The sequence below is a fragment of the Magnolia sinica genome, chromosome 6, assembly GCF_029962835.1.
Source record: "Magnolia sinica isolate HGM2019 chromosome 6, MsV1, whole genome shotgun sequence".
In the NCBI taxonomy this organism is placed as follows: domain Eukaryota; kingdom Viridiplantae; phylum Streptophyta; class Magnoliopsida; order Magnoliales; family Magnoliaceae; genus Magnolia; species Magnolia sinica.
The window spans coordinates 1,235,539-1,252,546 of NC_080578.1; the positions used below are offsets into that span (position 1 = coordinate 1,235,539).

General features: G+C 38.9%; 1 protein-coding gene across 13 annotated transcripts; it reads left to right on the forward strand.

The window, feature by feature from the left end:
* The first annotated feature begins 319 nt into the window (after nucleotides 1–319).
* Nucleotides 320–16,147, forward strand: LOC131247884 (zinc finger BED domain-containing protein RICESLEEPER 1-like). 13 transcript variants are annotated; one of them, XM_058247812.1, is made up of 6 exons: nucleotides 492–569; nucleotides 4,169–4,229; nucleotides 7,090–7,236; nucleotides 13,390–15,447; nucleotides 15,530–15,688; nucleotides 15,805–16,147. In XM_058247812.1, exons 3-5 carry the CDS (start codon nucleotides 7,185–7,187, stop codon nucleotides 15,649–15,651), a joined length of 2,232 nt encoding a protein of 743 aa, XP_058103795.1. In that variant the 5' UTR covers nucleotides 492–569; nucleotides 4,169–4,229; nucleotides 7,090–7,184; the 3' UTR covers nucleotides 15,652–15,688; nucleotides 15,805–16,147. The 13 variants fall into 13 exon arrangements, with proteins under 13 accessions (XP_058103793.1, XP_058103794.1, XP_058103798.1 ...); XM_058247820.1 differs by lacking the exon at nucleotides 7,090–7,236 and adding an exon at nucleotides 11,577–11,640 and having other exon boundaries at nucleotides 494–569; nucleotides 13,368–15,447; XM_058247814.1 differs by lacking the exon at nucleotides 492–569 and adding an exon at nucleotides 7,575–7,658 and having other exon boundaries at nucleotides 13,368–15,447.
* Nucleotides 16,148–17,008: the final 861 nt, after the last annotated feature.

A 17,008-nucleotide genomic window follows, 5' to 3' on the forward strand; every position in this document is an offset into this window, starting at 1 on the left:
ACAAGTCTAAAACCAGCCGTTGGTGAACACTATGATGGTACCCGACCTGATTTCTGAACCATGGCCAGACCTTTTGTAGGCCACCTAGGCCTTACCCATGTGAATGAATAGGTTGTATACGGACACTACTCTACTCAGATCTGATTCGTTAAATAGACGGTCGGCCTATTTTGAGCCGGACCCGACACAGCCCAACTCAGTATTAAACGGGTTGTGGAGGGGCCAAAGCAACATAGTCGGGTCCGGATTCCACATGCCCGGACCCATTTGCACAGCATGGTCCGATCTAATGCGCGATTGACTATTGACTCTTTTGTCAGTTGGGAGGCGAAAGTTGCACTCGGGCTCATGCAATTTTAGCATTTCTCTCCCGAGCATTTTCCTCATCCCGGAAAAAACCCTAGTAGAAATTAAATTCCTCACTCTCGAAGAGAGAGAGAGAGAGAGGACAGATGACGCGAGGGAAGCAGAGAGCGCCAAGGCGTCATGCGGAGAGAAATCAGAAACTGAAGGGTTCTCAGATAGATGCTCGAGCTCTCGCTCTTAAATCCTGCTGCCCTGCCTGCAAGGTACTTCCACCTCTCACTCACTCATTCACTCTCTCTCTTTCTCTCTCTCTCTTTTCCAATTTTCACCGCAGAACACATAACCCTAGAATTCCATCATCATCACGATCTCTCTAAATGGATCTGATCTCCTATTTCCTTGATTGACGAGCTAAAGAAGCTCAATTAGAGAGTCATTAAACCCTACTTCCTGTAATTCTCAGAGAGGTGAAGAATTTCGAGATTGCAGAAGAAAAAACGAATACCATGTTTTGTTTGTCTTCACTTATGACCGTCTGTTTGATTCTATCGCTGGCAATTGCTGCGTTTCATGTCTCTTCGGTTTTTCTGATAGTTGGGGATTGATATCTGCACCCACCCCGATTTATAGCATGCCCTTTCGTTTTTCTAATTCTGTTGAGAGGATGGTGCTGCTTTGTACTGTCATATTGCCAGAGTCAAGATAGATTGCAAACTGAGGTTTACTTATATCCACATGCATAGATATATAGATAGAAGAAAAGACTGACAGCAAAGCTCAACAGTCCTCTAGCCTGTATGCTAGAGATCACACGAAACCCCTCTCTACTCTTCTACTGTAAGAAAATCTCTCAGCAATTCTGATTTCAAAATGTCTTAAGGTTCTCTCATTCATTTGTGTCGAATCTTTATTGAATATTTCTATTCCCAATCTGACTACAACTGGACTTTCAAAAGCGCAAAGAAACAACTAACAAAGCTGGGAAAGGAAATTAAAACAAATAAGGGACTCCATCCATGTGTGCTCAAGTGGGATCCCATCTGGGCCTCTTCTCTTGCACAAGTGAAACATGCATGTGTTTGATATTGCATCAATTCTCCCATCTTGAAGGAACTTGACTCGGTTTAGTTAATGATGGTGTACTCCTTATAGAGCTATGGGTTTATGTGTTTGAAATATTTTGTTGAAATCTACATATTGTTTGATCTTGGCCAACCTGTTCACTTGACTAGAAATTTTTGATGCCCTCACTGTCTTGTTGAAACTATCTGATTGTTCAACACTGCTTTGATGACTTCCTCTAATTAGCAACGATACTTAAAGCATTTGGGTAGTTAACTTTTCAGTCCTCTCGTCTTCGTTATATCGAAAGTAAATTATAAAGTCTTCCAGATTGAAAATAGGGCTGATATTCTTTAAGAGGGGCCCAACAATTGTACAACCAATCTCTCGAGCCATAAAATCCAACATATCATCACCTAGATTTACACTTGTAATGCTACTTCGCTAAATTATCAGGATGTATCGCACGTAATGTTGAATACCTTCCTGAAATCAGGAAGCCCAAGGAGCGGGGCTTCCATCACTTTTTGCTTGATTTCTTGGAAGGCCTTTGTTGTCGTTTTGATCCATCAAAATCCACCGACCTTCATGCACTCTATACTGGGTGTCATAATAGAGTTGGAGTTCTTGATGAACCTGGACGTAGGACAACTAATCACTTGCTTTGAAAGCTCGAACTGATAAAGCGTGGTGAATCAATCCTTTGTTATCTCATAGCCTAGGTCAAGCTCTCGGCAGAACCCCCCTCATGGGGCCCCACTTCACATGGGTCTCTAATCATATGAGCCGCCCGCCTTACACGGGCCGCCCACCCCGAGCGTTCCCCCACTTCATATAGGCCACCCCACTCGAGCCCAGTGTGAAAATGCCCCTGCATTAAATCTCCTATAGAATGTGGCTTAACCATGGAAGCTTCGGACTTCATCAATATTTTTGGGAGAGGCCAAGCAACTATTGCTTGAATCTTTGTTGGATCGGCTTAACTCCATCTACAAACACAACAAATCCTATGAAAACTATGCTAGGACTCATAAAGGTGCCCTCATTCAAATTGATGAAGAGCTTATCTTTCTGTAGAATTCTCATCACCTTTTGGAGATGCTTATATGATCCTCGTGTGAATAGCAATGGACAATAATTTTGTCAAAATAAACAATGACAAACTTGCTGATGAAGGGTTGAAGGATTTGTGCAATATCGCGCGTAAATGTGCTTGAGGAGAGCGGAATAACCTCTGCTTTAGGAATTTAAGTGTCCCCAATCAGCAACAATCTCTAAGATTTTCTTCCTCTAGAAGGATTGGCATCCCCACTGATTTGGTCCATTATTCAGGATTTCTTTAGGATGTTTTTTCTTTTCTATTTTCCCTTTTGTTGTATTCTTTGCCTTCGGGCTTTTTTTTTTTTCCTTAATATAATTCTTCACCCTTCAAAAAAAAAAGTGTGCTTGGTACGTTGGTTAGCTTGAAAGGCATAATTAATCTTTTGGACAATCTGTCCTTTGTCTTGAATGTTGTCTTCTGTTCATTGCTCGGATGAATCTTGATTTGATGACAGTCACACCTCAAAATGATCTTCTAGAAAATCACAACGTTTGTCATCAAGTCTGACATATCATCTAGACGAGGAATAGGGAAAATATACTTAATTCTCATCTTGTTGAAGGTGCATTTGTCAATGCATGTTCTCCATTCGCTATCTTTTTTTGGTGTCATTAAGGCAACTGCGATGCATGCAAAGGCTTTCACGAATAGCAAGGGCGATGCATGCAAAGGCTTTCAAGAATAGCAAGGGCGATGCATGTTCTCCATTTGCTATCCTTCCACCCATTAGTGAAGCATAGTGTGCTCCGTTTGATTCATTCAATTTGCTAGTAGATTGGCAATGTGGCAGTTGGTAGTTTGACATTAAATTGATCGCATACTGGATGTCGCACATGGGAGGCAATTCATCCAATAACTCATTGGTGTCAAATCCTGAAATCGAGACAAAATATCCTGAATTTGAAGTGGAGGGACAGGAATTTTCTCAGTCGGCTCTCGTTCACACTCTTGCCCCATTAAGGTGTATTTCTTGCTCCTGACTTTCTTCATAGATCGCTGCAAGCCCAAAACAGCCGTCTCTAGTTTTTATCCTTAGGGTCATCATCTCTCATAGGATTTAGCTTAAGTTCCCTCCCTTGTACATGCAAATATATGTGTCTCTGTAACCTGAGTGGTCCACCCTCCTATCATATAGCCGTGGCACCCAAGTAGAATGTGTGACCTTCATTAGAATGATATCACACCAAAGTGCTTCTTTATAATGGTCCCATGAAAAGTTCAATTGACACCTCTTCATAACTGGAATGGAAGTGTTATTCACCCACACGATTGTTAGGGTGCTTGTGGGCCTTCAATTTCATCTTGTTGACCATGTCTAGTGAAGAATTCTACCACAAGTAACAAATAAATTTTGTTAAGCCCATCAACTCCTAGACCCAAGGTATTCAGTAACGGCCACCATTGTTACTGTTATGACACTGGCCACGACGGCCGTTACAACCATTTTTTAAAACTGTATCAGCCCCGCAACGGACCATTGCAGGCCACGGGCTGTTTTTTTTCCTCGTAATGGCCATTATGGCTCAGTAACGCATAACGGTTCGCATTGTTACTGTTACATAATGGCCATTCATAATCGTTTTTGAATACATTGCCTGGACTAGTGTTGTTTGTCAGCTCCTCATTGTACTCATCCTCCACATCTAGGATGCTGTCCTCATCATCCCACTCACGCTCTTGTTCTTCACACAATTGCAGGTTTTGTAAGGGGCTGACTTATGCAAAATGAGCTCTTCCACCACACTTGAAACACATGTTGGTGAGTTTCCCTTGATTTTGGGCATATGCCTTTCCCTTAACATCTTCTTGAGACTGTGTGGCTCATATTGCCACTGTGATCTGCTTTATAAGTACTCCGGATGCTTGTATTGTTGCATTGGCTAGTTCTGTGTGGTGCTTTAGGAAGAAATGTTGAAGGATGCAAAACCCGCCTATTCAATGTAGAGTAGGATGAGAATTGCCACCATGATCACATGCTTGATTGGTATTCTGCATGATTTGGTTGGGTGGCCTCAAAATCTGGATACTAATGATGATGGGCTGTAGGTGTCCGGGGCACTTACCAAGGATATTGGGGTGGTTGATGTCCGATGTGCGTCTTGTGCTCATATTTTTGATTCATGCCATCTCTGTGTGGTGTTTGAGACCCGGGTTTCTTAGGGGAGTGATTCCCTGGTTCCGTAAATTCTTCCAAATTAACATTAACACTAGGGTTCAGGAGCGTTCTTCTTGCTATTTTATTCCATCAGGGGCATATGGTTATGTAAATCCTTTATCTGATCCAGCAATTGCTGTATGGATTTCAACACTTCACTTTGTTTCTCATCTGCCATCTCGTGACTCTGGGAAAATCCACTTGTTTTGACACTTGTGGGTGGAATAGGTAAGATCTTTATGTGAAGGAGGTTGCTTTGGAAATCACAAAAGGTGGAAGAGTTGGGATGCTAAGAAAGTGTTGCAGGCTGGGTAGGTTCAAGGATAGGGAACTGTTTAGGGATAAACTAAAAATGTTAATGGGGCCTTCAATGGACTGCTTTCGAAGGACGCCCAACTAGAAAGTCAATGGATAGAAATTGGGCCAGACATGGACTGCAAATATGTCCTGGAATATGATGTCTGGTAATGCTCAGGGTTAGTTACTAGATATGTAATGAAGGTAGGGTTAAATTGACGTGGACTAAGGCTGGTTTTTGATCTAAACTGTGGTAAGATTTGGGGTTGGAGTTTGGCAGCCTCAGGACAGTTTGGTTTCAGAATTTAGGTGTGGGTAATAGGATGCAGGGGAACTGATTTAGGAATTGATCTGTTGGATAGACTGTGGGTTTTCCACAGTTTTTAGGTGCTTGGGCTGAAATAGAGCTGACAGGAGCTGATTATGGGTTGGCTAGTGATTATGGGAAATAATTTAGGGATGAAGGGCGAGAGCATAGAAAACAGAAACGGAAAAAGAAAAAAATAATCCCCCAAGAGCAGAACTTCCTCTTATACCAAATAAATGCAAATAGAATAAAAATAAAATAAAATTGAAAGTACTTGCAAACTGAGATTTACATGCCAGATTAAAGATCAAAATACCCACATGCGTCGATAGATGGAAGAAAAGACTGAGACCAAAGCTCAATAGTTCTCTGGCCTTTATGCTAATGATCACTAAAACCCCCCTCTTCTACCATAAGAAAATCCCTCAGAAAATCTTATAAAATTCTCCTCCACGTGAGTCCATGAGACCCTATTTATAGGCCTTATCAATGTTGTCAAAACTGTGCTAACGATTCATATTGCATCGCACACCACACGATATGAATTGCAAGTTCAAATAGAAAATTCCAAAAAATCATAACCGAATTGTTTGAATCACATTGAATCGTATGATTATCTTATCGAATCATACGAATTGTAAGATAAATTTTGACTGCGCAAATGAGATGTAAATGTTGACTGCGTAAATGGGCCTAAATTTACATTAAAAAAACAAAATTTATACATTTTTTCTCCTTGTTTTTTACCGTCTTGCTTTTAAAACATGTAAAAGGCCCTCCCTTATTCGAAATCTTCAATTTTCCCCCTTCTGGGAGGAGGAGATTTGGGGTTTTTGATATTCCAAGACCCAAACAAACACATCACAATATCTTTTTCTTTGGTCAATGGAATTGAATACCACTTTTTCCAACGTGATCCTACCGTCAAAAAGGCAAAATTATTGGACTCTAGCATGTTTTTTAAGGTAAGGTTCTTGAACAAAAAACATAAAGGAAAGACAAGAATCCTTTGACATTGTCAGGATATTTATACCTTATACGAGTTCTCAATTGCCAATATCATGACATGTTTTACTTCTCTTGGGGCTCATTGGTGGGAAATGGATGATTGATGAGTTTTCTTTTCTTTCTTTCTTTTATTTATTTATTTATAACATTTCCAATTTTATTGATATTTAAAGAAAATTAGAAAAAAGTCAAACAATTTATGGTATGATTTGTGATTCGATACAATTGAAGCCCTATTACGATTGGCAATACGATAACAACTTTGGCAAAATTGGGCCTTACATGTGTAGAGTCCTTATTGAATATTGCCATTCCTGATCTACCTTGAACAGGACCTTCTAAAAATGCAAAGAAACAACTAGGGAAGCTGAAACAAATAAGGGACTCCAGTGGGGTCCCACCCATGCCTCTTCTTGTGCACGTGTGCGATGGGGTGTAATGCATCATAGAAGTAGCAGGTGTATGTATCAATATGGATGGATGTGAATTATAGCTTCCAATAGAACTCATATTTTTAATAGGATAGGTTGCACTGTCTGATTGATGCATGCAAGCTACTGTGGATCTTTTCTTTTGCATAAAAGCTTTTAAATGGCAACATATTTGATATATGTAGGAAAAGAGAAATGGCACTAAGGAAATATTTTAAAGACGGGCTCTTTTTATTTCCAAGTTTTCTTTCACTTTAGTGATTACCTGTTAGGATTGCTAATCTGGAAGAAATAGATCCTTAGAATCAGTATGCTTGTCTTGTATCGTGCATTGGTCGGAATGTGTTCTTGTACACTCTTATTGAAGAAGTCCTTGTTCCAATTTGCCAAAATCAGAACCTAATGTGACATTGCTAGTCAGGTTGGATGATGGAAATCTCTTAGGTTGTGTTTGGTTGCATCACTGAATTGGATAGCAAACATTCAGTTCAATCAAGTGCAAATGGCTGAATTTTGATGACGTGGCCTATTCTTTGTGAGGGAATTCCTTTAAAGTCCAGCTTGGAAGGTAATTACAATCTTGCCATTTCTACTTCATCTAACTAATTGTTTCAATTTCATTCAGTAGTGCATCCAAACACAACCTTATGTTTGCATTCTGCTCTTGTTTTTCTTTCCGATGGGGTGGACTGTAATGATTGGCTCTTGATATTTTCAGACTGACGGGAAGAGAAAGTATTGAAACATGCTAAGTCGAATTCTATCAATAAAGGGCAGGGTTGGACTTTGCTTGCAATTGCTATTTGCAAAGTCTTACTCATGTCAGCTTGTTAGTTCTGAACAAAAGTCACATATCCCAAAAAATGACATATATTGGTGGAACCTGAACATTACAAGTTGCTTCAGGCGCAGGGATGTGGAGTCTGCACGCCGATTGTTTGATGAAATGCCCCAACGAAATCTGGTTACATGGAATTGCATGATATCGGGGTACGTCCAGAACTATAGACTTGCTGAAGCACAGAGGATATTCAATATCATGCCTAGGAGAAATGTTGTGTCGTGGACAGCGTTGTTTACTGGGTATGCAAGTTGTGGTATGTTGGAAGAAGCTCTAGAATGGTTTGATAGGATGCCTGAAAGAAACATTGTCTGTTGGAATTCGATGATCACTGGATGTATGAACAACAGAAGAATTGTAAAGGCGCGAGAGTTGTTTGATAAGATGCCCATAAGAAACTCCGTCTCCTGGGCAATCATGATTGGGGGGTATCTCCAACATGAGCTCGTGATTGAAGCACGAGAGTTATTTGATCGTGCACCTGAGCCTGCAACGTCTCTTTACAATGCCTTGTTGTCTGGTTATGTCAAATTGGGATATCTTGAAGATGCGTGTCAAATATTTAATAAAATGCCTCAAAGAGATGTTGCATCATGGACAACTATGATAACTTGTTATTCACGAGCTGGTCTGATGAAAAGTGCCAGACGCTTGTTTGAAGAGATGCCTGAAAAATGCGTAGAAGCATGGACTGCAATCATTCGGGGTTATTTGCAGGCTGGAGATATCAAAACTGCATGCAAATTATTTAACGAAATGCCTCATAGAGATATTGTTGCATGGAATTCAATGATCAGTGGTCATGTCCAGAATGGAATGCTGGAAGATGCTTTGCGACTGTTCATGAAGATGCCAAAACGCGACATTAGGTCATGGAATTCTATCTTACAAGGATATGTGCAAAACGATGATATGGTTAATGCTTTCAAATTCTTTGAGCAGATGCCAAGAAGAGATGAAACTTCATGGAATACAATTATTTCTGGATACCAAAGTGTGGAAGCATTGATTTTGTTTTCTAGGATGATCCAAGAAGGATTTAAGCCTGATCAAGGGACATTTACAATTGTAATCTCTGTATGCGCTGCTCTTTCTGCACTTGGTTGGGGAAGGAAGATGCACCTTCATGCGATTAAGTCTGGCTATGAACGTGATACAAGAGTGGTGAGTTCATTAATTACAATGTACTCCAGATGCGGCTTGATTACTGATGCTGGCCAGGTGTTCGAGAGGATGTTGAACCATGACACAATTGCATGGAACACCATGATTGTAGCCCAAGCTTACCATGGATCTGCCCTGGAAGCGCTCCGGCTCTTTCCTGCCATGATTCAAGCTGGATTTGAGCCAGACCATGTGACCTTTCTCGGCCTCTTGTCTGCTTGTGCTCATAAAGGTTTAGTTGAGAAGGGTTGGCAATTCTTTTACTCTATGCAAAAGGACTGGAAGTTGATTCCCAAACCAGAACATTATACATGTGTGGTTGACCTCCTTGGACGATCTGGACTCCTGAGTGAAGCGTATGACTTCATAAGACAAATACCAGTAGACCTCCCCACAAATACTTGGGAAACCTTATTAAGTGCATGTAGAGTTCATGGAAATCTAGAAATGGGTGAACTTGTTGCAAAAAAGGTCTTGAGTTTTCAATCTTTAAATGCAGGGGCTTATGTTCTTTTGTCAAATATTTATGCCATGAAAGGGATGTGGGAAAAGGCAGCCAGCATCAGAACATTAATGAAAGAGCGGGGGGTGAAGAAGGAACCATCGTGTAGTTGGATTGAGGTTGAGGGAAAAATGAATGCATTTGGGTATAATGATAGATCTCATCCTCAAATTGGAGCAATACACAAAGAGTTAGATAATCTTTCTGTCATTATGGAAGAGATTGGTTGGTCATTGCCTTGATGGATGGAAGAAGTTGAGTTTAAAATTGAGAAATTCATGTGGAAAGATGACTTTTTTGGTCCAAATGGACTTGCTCGTTCCTTATCCCATAATTGGTCTGTGCTGCCATGTTGTAAAGAATAATGCATTAATTTTGCAATTGATCTTGGGTTTCTTATATGTTGAAAAACAAAGTTGTGCAGTTTGGATTCACTCAAAGATGCCCCATGCATGTGTTTTATGCAAGAATGTTGGTGTTGCTGTTTGACCATCTTCTGTATCCAGTCAAGGACCGTCAATGGGGAATTTGGCTATTTTTTCTTCACTTGTTGTTGGGATGTGTGGAATCCTCTGTTGAATTCCATGGAGCTCGAGATTTCCAATGTTTGAATGCCCTGAGTTCCATGGAACTCAATGCCCGATGGAAATAATTCCCTCAAAAACAGCGTAAATGAGTTCTTTCAAAATAATAATAGTAATAATAAAGAAGCCTTTCCATGGAAGTGGACTTTCCAATTCCATGCATATCATAATGTTTTCTTCACATCCTTAAAAAAAATCATAATAAAAAATGTTCTCTTCACTCTTATGTCAAACCAGTCATAGTTTGTAATGGACCATCTGACATGGGAAAGATGGCTACAAAAATAATCATAACAAGACAAATAGCATCCAAATAGTTCCATTGTGTCTATGAATTGATACTATGGCATGAGCAATAGGAGGTTGATCTGGTATGCAAGTCACCTGAATTCTTTATCCAAAATACTATATTTTGGCTAGTAGAAATAATCACTTGGTTGATCAAATGTGCTTCATAAATGGAAGACATTTGCAGTGGGGAACAATTGGATTGAGATGCTATACAGTTTGCTTTTAATTAATTATGCAAATTTTATTAGGACTGAAAGCACAAGTGGACAAAGAATACAGCTCACAAAAGGACCTACACTGGCACTCACACTATATCAACGGACAATTCACTGTATGAATCATCCTTATAATAGCCTGAAAACTTCTCTAGTGCTCTAGCCTATAGCTGCGAAGCTGAAGCAAAGGGGGGACAAATTGGTTGTTAGATTGGAAATTTTTTTGTTGCACAGTAAATATAAACAACTAGGAGGCTGTGTAGGGAGTGGGAGTCAAGAATGTGATCCAATGTGGGAACAAGGTGTGTTGTAACGACATGATGGGTGTAATGGTCCCCACCAACACCATTAAGCCCTTGTAATTTATTTATTTATTTTAATTCGAAAAAATATGGGGAAAATCCCAAATATTTAGATGATTCTAAATATGTATTTTTTTTTAATGTTTAAGATGGTGTGTAATGGTCTACTCTTTGTTAAGAATGCCGTCTTGGCCTGATTGATGATTTTATGAACCCAACCTTGGATTGACTGTAAAAATTCCTATATTTAATTTCTTAAATATCTAGTATCAATGATAAATATATTCGTATGAATGCAGTACTAAATATAAAATTAAAATGTGGTTAACATTATTAATCGAAGGCATCATTTCGTACATGTAATCATCCTATATTTGTTGGGATCATCCACATTAAATATTAAACAAAAACATTTTTTGGGGTTTTTTCCTCAATAGTCACTATTCATCCGAATATCATCAAAAATTTAAAAATTGGAAAAAAAATGTGGACCGTTATGCCATCATAAACATGGTTTTAAAAAAAGAATATAGACTTGTAATCCTCTTTAGTATTTGAGATTTCCCCCGTATTTTTATGGAATTTTTTGACAAAAAAAACTGTTAATAGGGCGTAACTGCTGTTACCCATAACGGTATCGGCGGGGACTGTTACGCTCGCCAATACCGTTACGGAACACCTTGGTTCATTCACCATGATGACCTAGTTCCATTGAGGACTCAACAATCTGGAAGCCCAACTACCCAATCCTAGGCGCTTTTGGATCACCTTCCACCACAAGGTGATCCGTGAACGATTCCTTATCAGATTGATACCTTTCAACATTGTTTCCAACTTGGCCCTTACTAAAATTGTCCTCTCTTATAGGACTTGAGAAGACAAGCTTGATTTCACAACAATCATCATGAAGAGCCTTTTTCCAATTCTGAATGCCCCTGTATGCCCTGTAACTTCTACCAATTTCATGGAGGCAATTGCCAATCATCAGGATTTTTTTTTTTTTTTGCAGCCACCATATTGTAAAGCAAGGTTACCTAGGTCACAGGTCGCTCTACCATGTGGTGCATGAACGGGTACGTGGAACACTACTTCCTCCAAAATGTGGTATGGTAGGGGTTGGATAATATTGGTTGCTCCAGTACATACACTAGGTATATACAATATAGTTTTATATATGAATTGATATGGTAATTCATATATGAGATAATGAATATGATTCGTATATGTACTGTAGAATGATGAATATTATAATTAGAGGTCCTGCATAATGTTGCATAAATCAATGTATACATATCTTGGTTCTGAATATATATTTCCATTTCAACTTCATCTATAATAGGATTATTGAACTATATTTGGATCGGTAAAAGATAGCAATCTGGATCGCAAATGACCCATAATCCACGACACAATATTTGAAACGGAAAATGTAGGGGGTTGGCAATTTATGTAACATTGTTGTAAAGAGTTCCCTTCCAATTTGTGGAGAGGTCCCAAGCCAAGACTCTTTTGAATTCCTTTTCGACTAGGGCCAAATACATCATGAGGGATTTGATCTTTTCTTTGACCTGAGACTGTGGGTTGGTGACACCTTCAAATATTCTGCAGCTTTGCTCTTTCCTAATGCCCCACATAGTCACATGTGGGAGCATTCTCTAAAGAGTTTTCCCTCTCAAATTGGACAGCCTAAATGAAAACCCCGTCCATGACTTGCAATACTCGGGAGAATTGAGGCAATCTTGAATAGCTGGAAGAAAGAGGCCTAGATGTTAGATGGCGCTTCCAATTTATGAGCAGGAGCAGGTGGCACATATTTGTTGGCCTCCCAACATTAGAAGAAGAAGAAGAAGAAGAAGAAGAAACTGGCTTCTCATTTATTTAATTATACATGGTTAGAACTGCCATTTGTCAGTTATAAATAAAAAATATTATGCTGATCGAGGTTAGACTATTTTTTTTTTTTTTTTTTGCAAATGATAGCATCATTTTTTTATCCTCTCTTGATGAAATTTTGAATGAGGTCGGTGAACCACCGCTACCACAAACATGAGAAATATGATTCTGATAAGACTATTTATCTGGTGGGCTACAATGTGAATGGGTTGGAACCCAAAAAATATGCCATTGGACAATCTTATCTAGTGAATTGAATCACCAAAGGAAAGACACTCAGACAAGTATTTCCCAGATGGACCTTTATGTGTCAATCATTGTGCACCATTATTGACATGTGATCAAAGTGGCTTTGCCTGTCAAGTGTGGGCAGTTGAGTACTATTTTAATTGTCCATTTTCAGGCCTCTAATTGAACAGTTAGGATGATCCAATGAATGCAATTTCTAGTAAGAAGAACATCCATGCTGAGGACTCAACCACTATACACATGCACATGTACATCAAGATTGAGGCTGACACCCAAGATGTGCAACAGGCTACCAAAACCTGTCCTTTCCCCCACACCAACCCCCATTTAAGCTAGTGTTGGTTTGGATTCCATCTTAGTTGCCGATTTTAGATCAATATGTTTTTCTCAGAATGTATTGTATATTTTGGCAGTAAAACTTCGAAGCTAAACAATCCATGTTTCACTATTAGATCTTTATATTGTGGTAGTAAATCTTTATGCCTTGGTACATTGTATTTCACTAGTAGATTGATCTGTTTTTCTCAAGGAAATATACAACACAGCCTGAGAAAAACATGGTTTATGGTGTCATGGTTCATGCTTTCCTAGTAGTAAATCTTCATGCCATTTTTTTGTTGGCTATATTCATTTACAATTGATTTCATGCTAAATACAGATTTCATTTTCAAACATGTCAGAAGCTACAATGAGAAATGATGTTGACAGTAATACGGCAGCATTGTCTGTTGAACGTTTTCCTCCTAAGAAGCGAAGATTAACATCTAGCGTATGGAATGATTTTGAAAAAGTTAAAGGAGAAGGTGGGAAAGAGTTTGCTACATGTAAACATTGCAAGAGAAAGTTGGTTGGGGATAGTAAGAAGGGGACTAGTCATTTGCATAAGCATTTGAAAAAATGTCTCCTGTACAATCGAGTGCATTCAGACAGATCGCAACTAATGATAAAAGCAAGCGAAGCAAATAAGGATGGGGCATCCCCACTAATGATAAAAGCAAGTGAAGCAAATAAGGATGGCACCTCCCCACTAATGATAAAGACAACTGAACTGAGCAAGGATGGGACAGGCAGTGTACAGAACTTTAAGTTTGATCAAGAACGTAGTCGAAATGATCTTGCCCGTATGATCATTTTACATGAGTACCCATTCTCTATTGTTAACCATCATGGGTTCAGGACATTCCTTAATAATCTTCAACCATCGTTCAAGATTGTGTCTCGGAATACCATAAAGGCCGATTGTATGAAAATTTTTGATGTAGAGAAACAGAAAATGTATGAGGTGTTGGACAAACTTTCATGCCGTATAAGCCTCACCATTGACTTGTGGACTTCAGATCAAAATTTGGGATATTTGTCTTTGAGTGCACATTATATTGATGACAATTGGAAGCTGCAAAGAAGTATTCTGAATTTTTGCTTGGTTGAGGATCTTCATTCGGGAGAAGCAATTTCTAAAGTTGTCATGGAAAAGTTGGACAACTGGAACATTTATGGGAAATTGTCCAGCATAACATTGGACAATTGCTCCACTAATGATGTTGTGGTGCGTGATCTTGTCTCGGAGCTTGTTCCAAAGGGATTGCTACTCAAGGATGGTGAGTTGTTTCATGTGCGTTGCTGCACACATGTTCTCAACTTAATTGTCCACGATGGATTGGAAGCGATATGTGAGGTAACTAAAAAAGTCCGTGAGGTTGTCAAATTTGTGAAATCTTCTCAATTAAGGCAGCATATGTTTAATGGTATAGCTAGGCAAGTTCGAGCCCCTCAAAAGAAACTAATTCTTGATGTTCCAACAAGATGGAAGTCGACATATATGATGCTTGAAACTGCCCTGGAGTTCAAGGATGTGATCTCTCTTTTAGCAGAGTGTGACAGTAACTTGAAGGCAGCACCATCCACTGAAGAGTGGGAAAAGGCAAGACTCACTTGTGACTGTTTGAAGTTGTTCTATGATGTCTCACGGATTTTCTCAGGGACTAAATATCCAACTGCAAATCGGTGTTTTGCTGAGATTTGTGGCATTCATTTGCAGCTTAAAGAGTGGTGTGTGTGCGAAAACTACTTCATCGTATTGATGGCTATGAAAATGAAGGAGAGATTCGATAAGTATTGGAGCAACATTAGCTTGATTTTGGCAATAGCTGCCATCTTGGACCCTCGAGTGAAGATGAAGTCGATCGAGTATTACTTCCCAAAGATTTATGGCAATGAGACTGAATTAAGGACAAAAGGTATCCGTGATGGGTTGCATAATCTGTATAATGAATATGCGGTCTGCTTGACCTCATCTATTCCTGATCGTGACTTTAGCTTGAGTGTTGAAAATAGTCAAAGCAGAGTCAATGGAGGCAGTGGATTTAGTGGTGCTCCTTCACATGGTACATTTAGTGATAGGCGAAAAGGTTTCGACAAATTCCTTCAACAGAGTTCATCCAGCCAACAAGTAAAGTCTGATCTGGAAATGTATTTAGATGATGCTGCCCACCCCCTAAAAAATGATTTAGATCGCGACTCACTTGATGTCTTGGGTTGGTGGAAGTTTAATGCACCGAAGTACCCTATCGTAGCTCAAATGGCTCGTGATATTTTAGGGATTCCTGTGTCAACCATCTCATCCGAGGAAACAGTTAATTTAGGTGGCAGATTACTCAATCAATATCGGAGTTCCATGCAGCCAGAGATTGTACAAGGGTTGATATGTGCACAGGATTGGTTGCGGAAGGAATTAGAAGGTAAAACAAATTCAAATTTAAATTATTGTTAACTTAGTTTAAATTTAGAAGATAGTTTAATTTCAAATTTCTTGTGTATCAGCCTCGGGGTTATCATTGGGCGAATCTGCCCTTTCTACACTGTCCTCTGTCACGGATGATGATGACAGTGATGATATTGAGATGGCTTCTCTCATGGTAATAGAGGAGGACAACAAAACATGATGATGATTTTCAGGTTGCATTTCTTTTGGCAAAACAGGTATACACAGTTTGTCAGTTTCTATTGATTATTTTATAAAATTCACGAATCTGTATTTAGTTTGTTTGTTCCTGTTAAAAAATATAAACTGAACTAGTTTATGTTCTGTCTTATAGGAATTGATGACCCATGGATGGCTTTCAGATTTCAGGGGATGGCAGCATAGGGTCATTTTCTATTTTTGAATTGATGTTCTACTTTGTACTAGGCATCAAGGATGGTTTTGGATGAACTCGATGTCATTGATGATTAATTGATCATGGTGGTGGGTAGTATTTTTTTTTTTCCTTTTCCTTTTCTTTTCCTCTTTTCCCCCATTTGCTTTCCTTAAATGAAATCTTTCATGATGGTTGTGGATGGAGAAATGATCGTGGATAGAGCCTTTATTGAGGGGGGCACTCCTGTAGTTTGTAGACAATAGATATATCTTTAGTTTATGGATGTAGCTCTTGTTGATATCTTTCTCTCTCCTTTTTTTTTAAAAATTTTATTTTATTATTATTATTATAATACTGCATGAACACTTTCTATATATCTCTTTAAATTTTAAAGTACCTTAAATAAAGGAGATGGACTTATTCCAACAAGAAGGAATTCAAGTGAAGTTTATTTCAGGTATAATTGCTCCCATCCACTTCTAGATTACTTTCTAAATCATTTGACGGATAATGTCTGATCATGTTTTCATCTTGCAGGAATAATTGCTGCTTCAGAAATAGCAACCTATGTTGGAATTCCATGCACTCACCATGGCATTGCGGATCGGTACTTAACTACTTATCTTTGTGAATAATGTGTACTTGTTTGAACCTCTGTTTTAAGAACTACTTGTGTCAAGCCTCTTTGGATTCTAGAACATGTTCTTGCTTGATTTTACAGTTAAGAGTTTATTTGTGCTTTTCTTTTTATGCTCTCGAGTTTTTCTTTGGGGTGTGCATATGTTGCTGATTTATACCATCAGAGTTCAGTATATATTCTTGCCCTTTTCTTTAGGGGTTACATGTGTGCTAGAATATCTTTTCACACTTCTTCCAAAGGAACTGGAAAAGCTCTATAACATTAGAGAAGTTGATTTGAAACTTCTCAAACTTGGTAATGTGTGTTTCATTCATTAAAACACTAGGTTAGATGTCCTTGCATCTCTCTTATGGAAATATTTTCTGGATCTACTGCTAGCAGAAGTAGAGGGTTTTAGGTTCTCTGTTATGGGAAAAAAAGAACTAAAAAAAGAAGTTCATAGATATAGCATACATCCTTTAAAGAAGAACTGACATATGAACATCTAATTGACAATTTAAATCTGTACCCTGCGAATGTTAC

Bases quoted from the DNA above. Each gene is read 5' to 3' on its own strand.
- LOC131247884 (XM_058247810.1), top strand. From the start codon at position 453: ATGACGCGAGGGAAGCAGAGAGCGCCAAGGCGTCATGCGGAGAGAAAT. The intron at 570-13,367 runs GTACTTCCACCT...TGCTAAATACAG, and splicing joins CCTGCTGCCCTGCCTGCAAG to ATTTCATTTTCAAACATGTC. The intron at 15,448-15,529 runs GTAAAACAAATT...CTTGTGTATCAG, and splicing joins GTTGCGGAAGGAATTAGAAG to CCTCGGGGTTATCATTGGGC.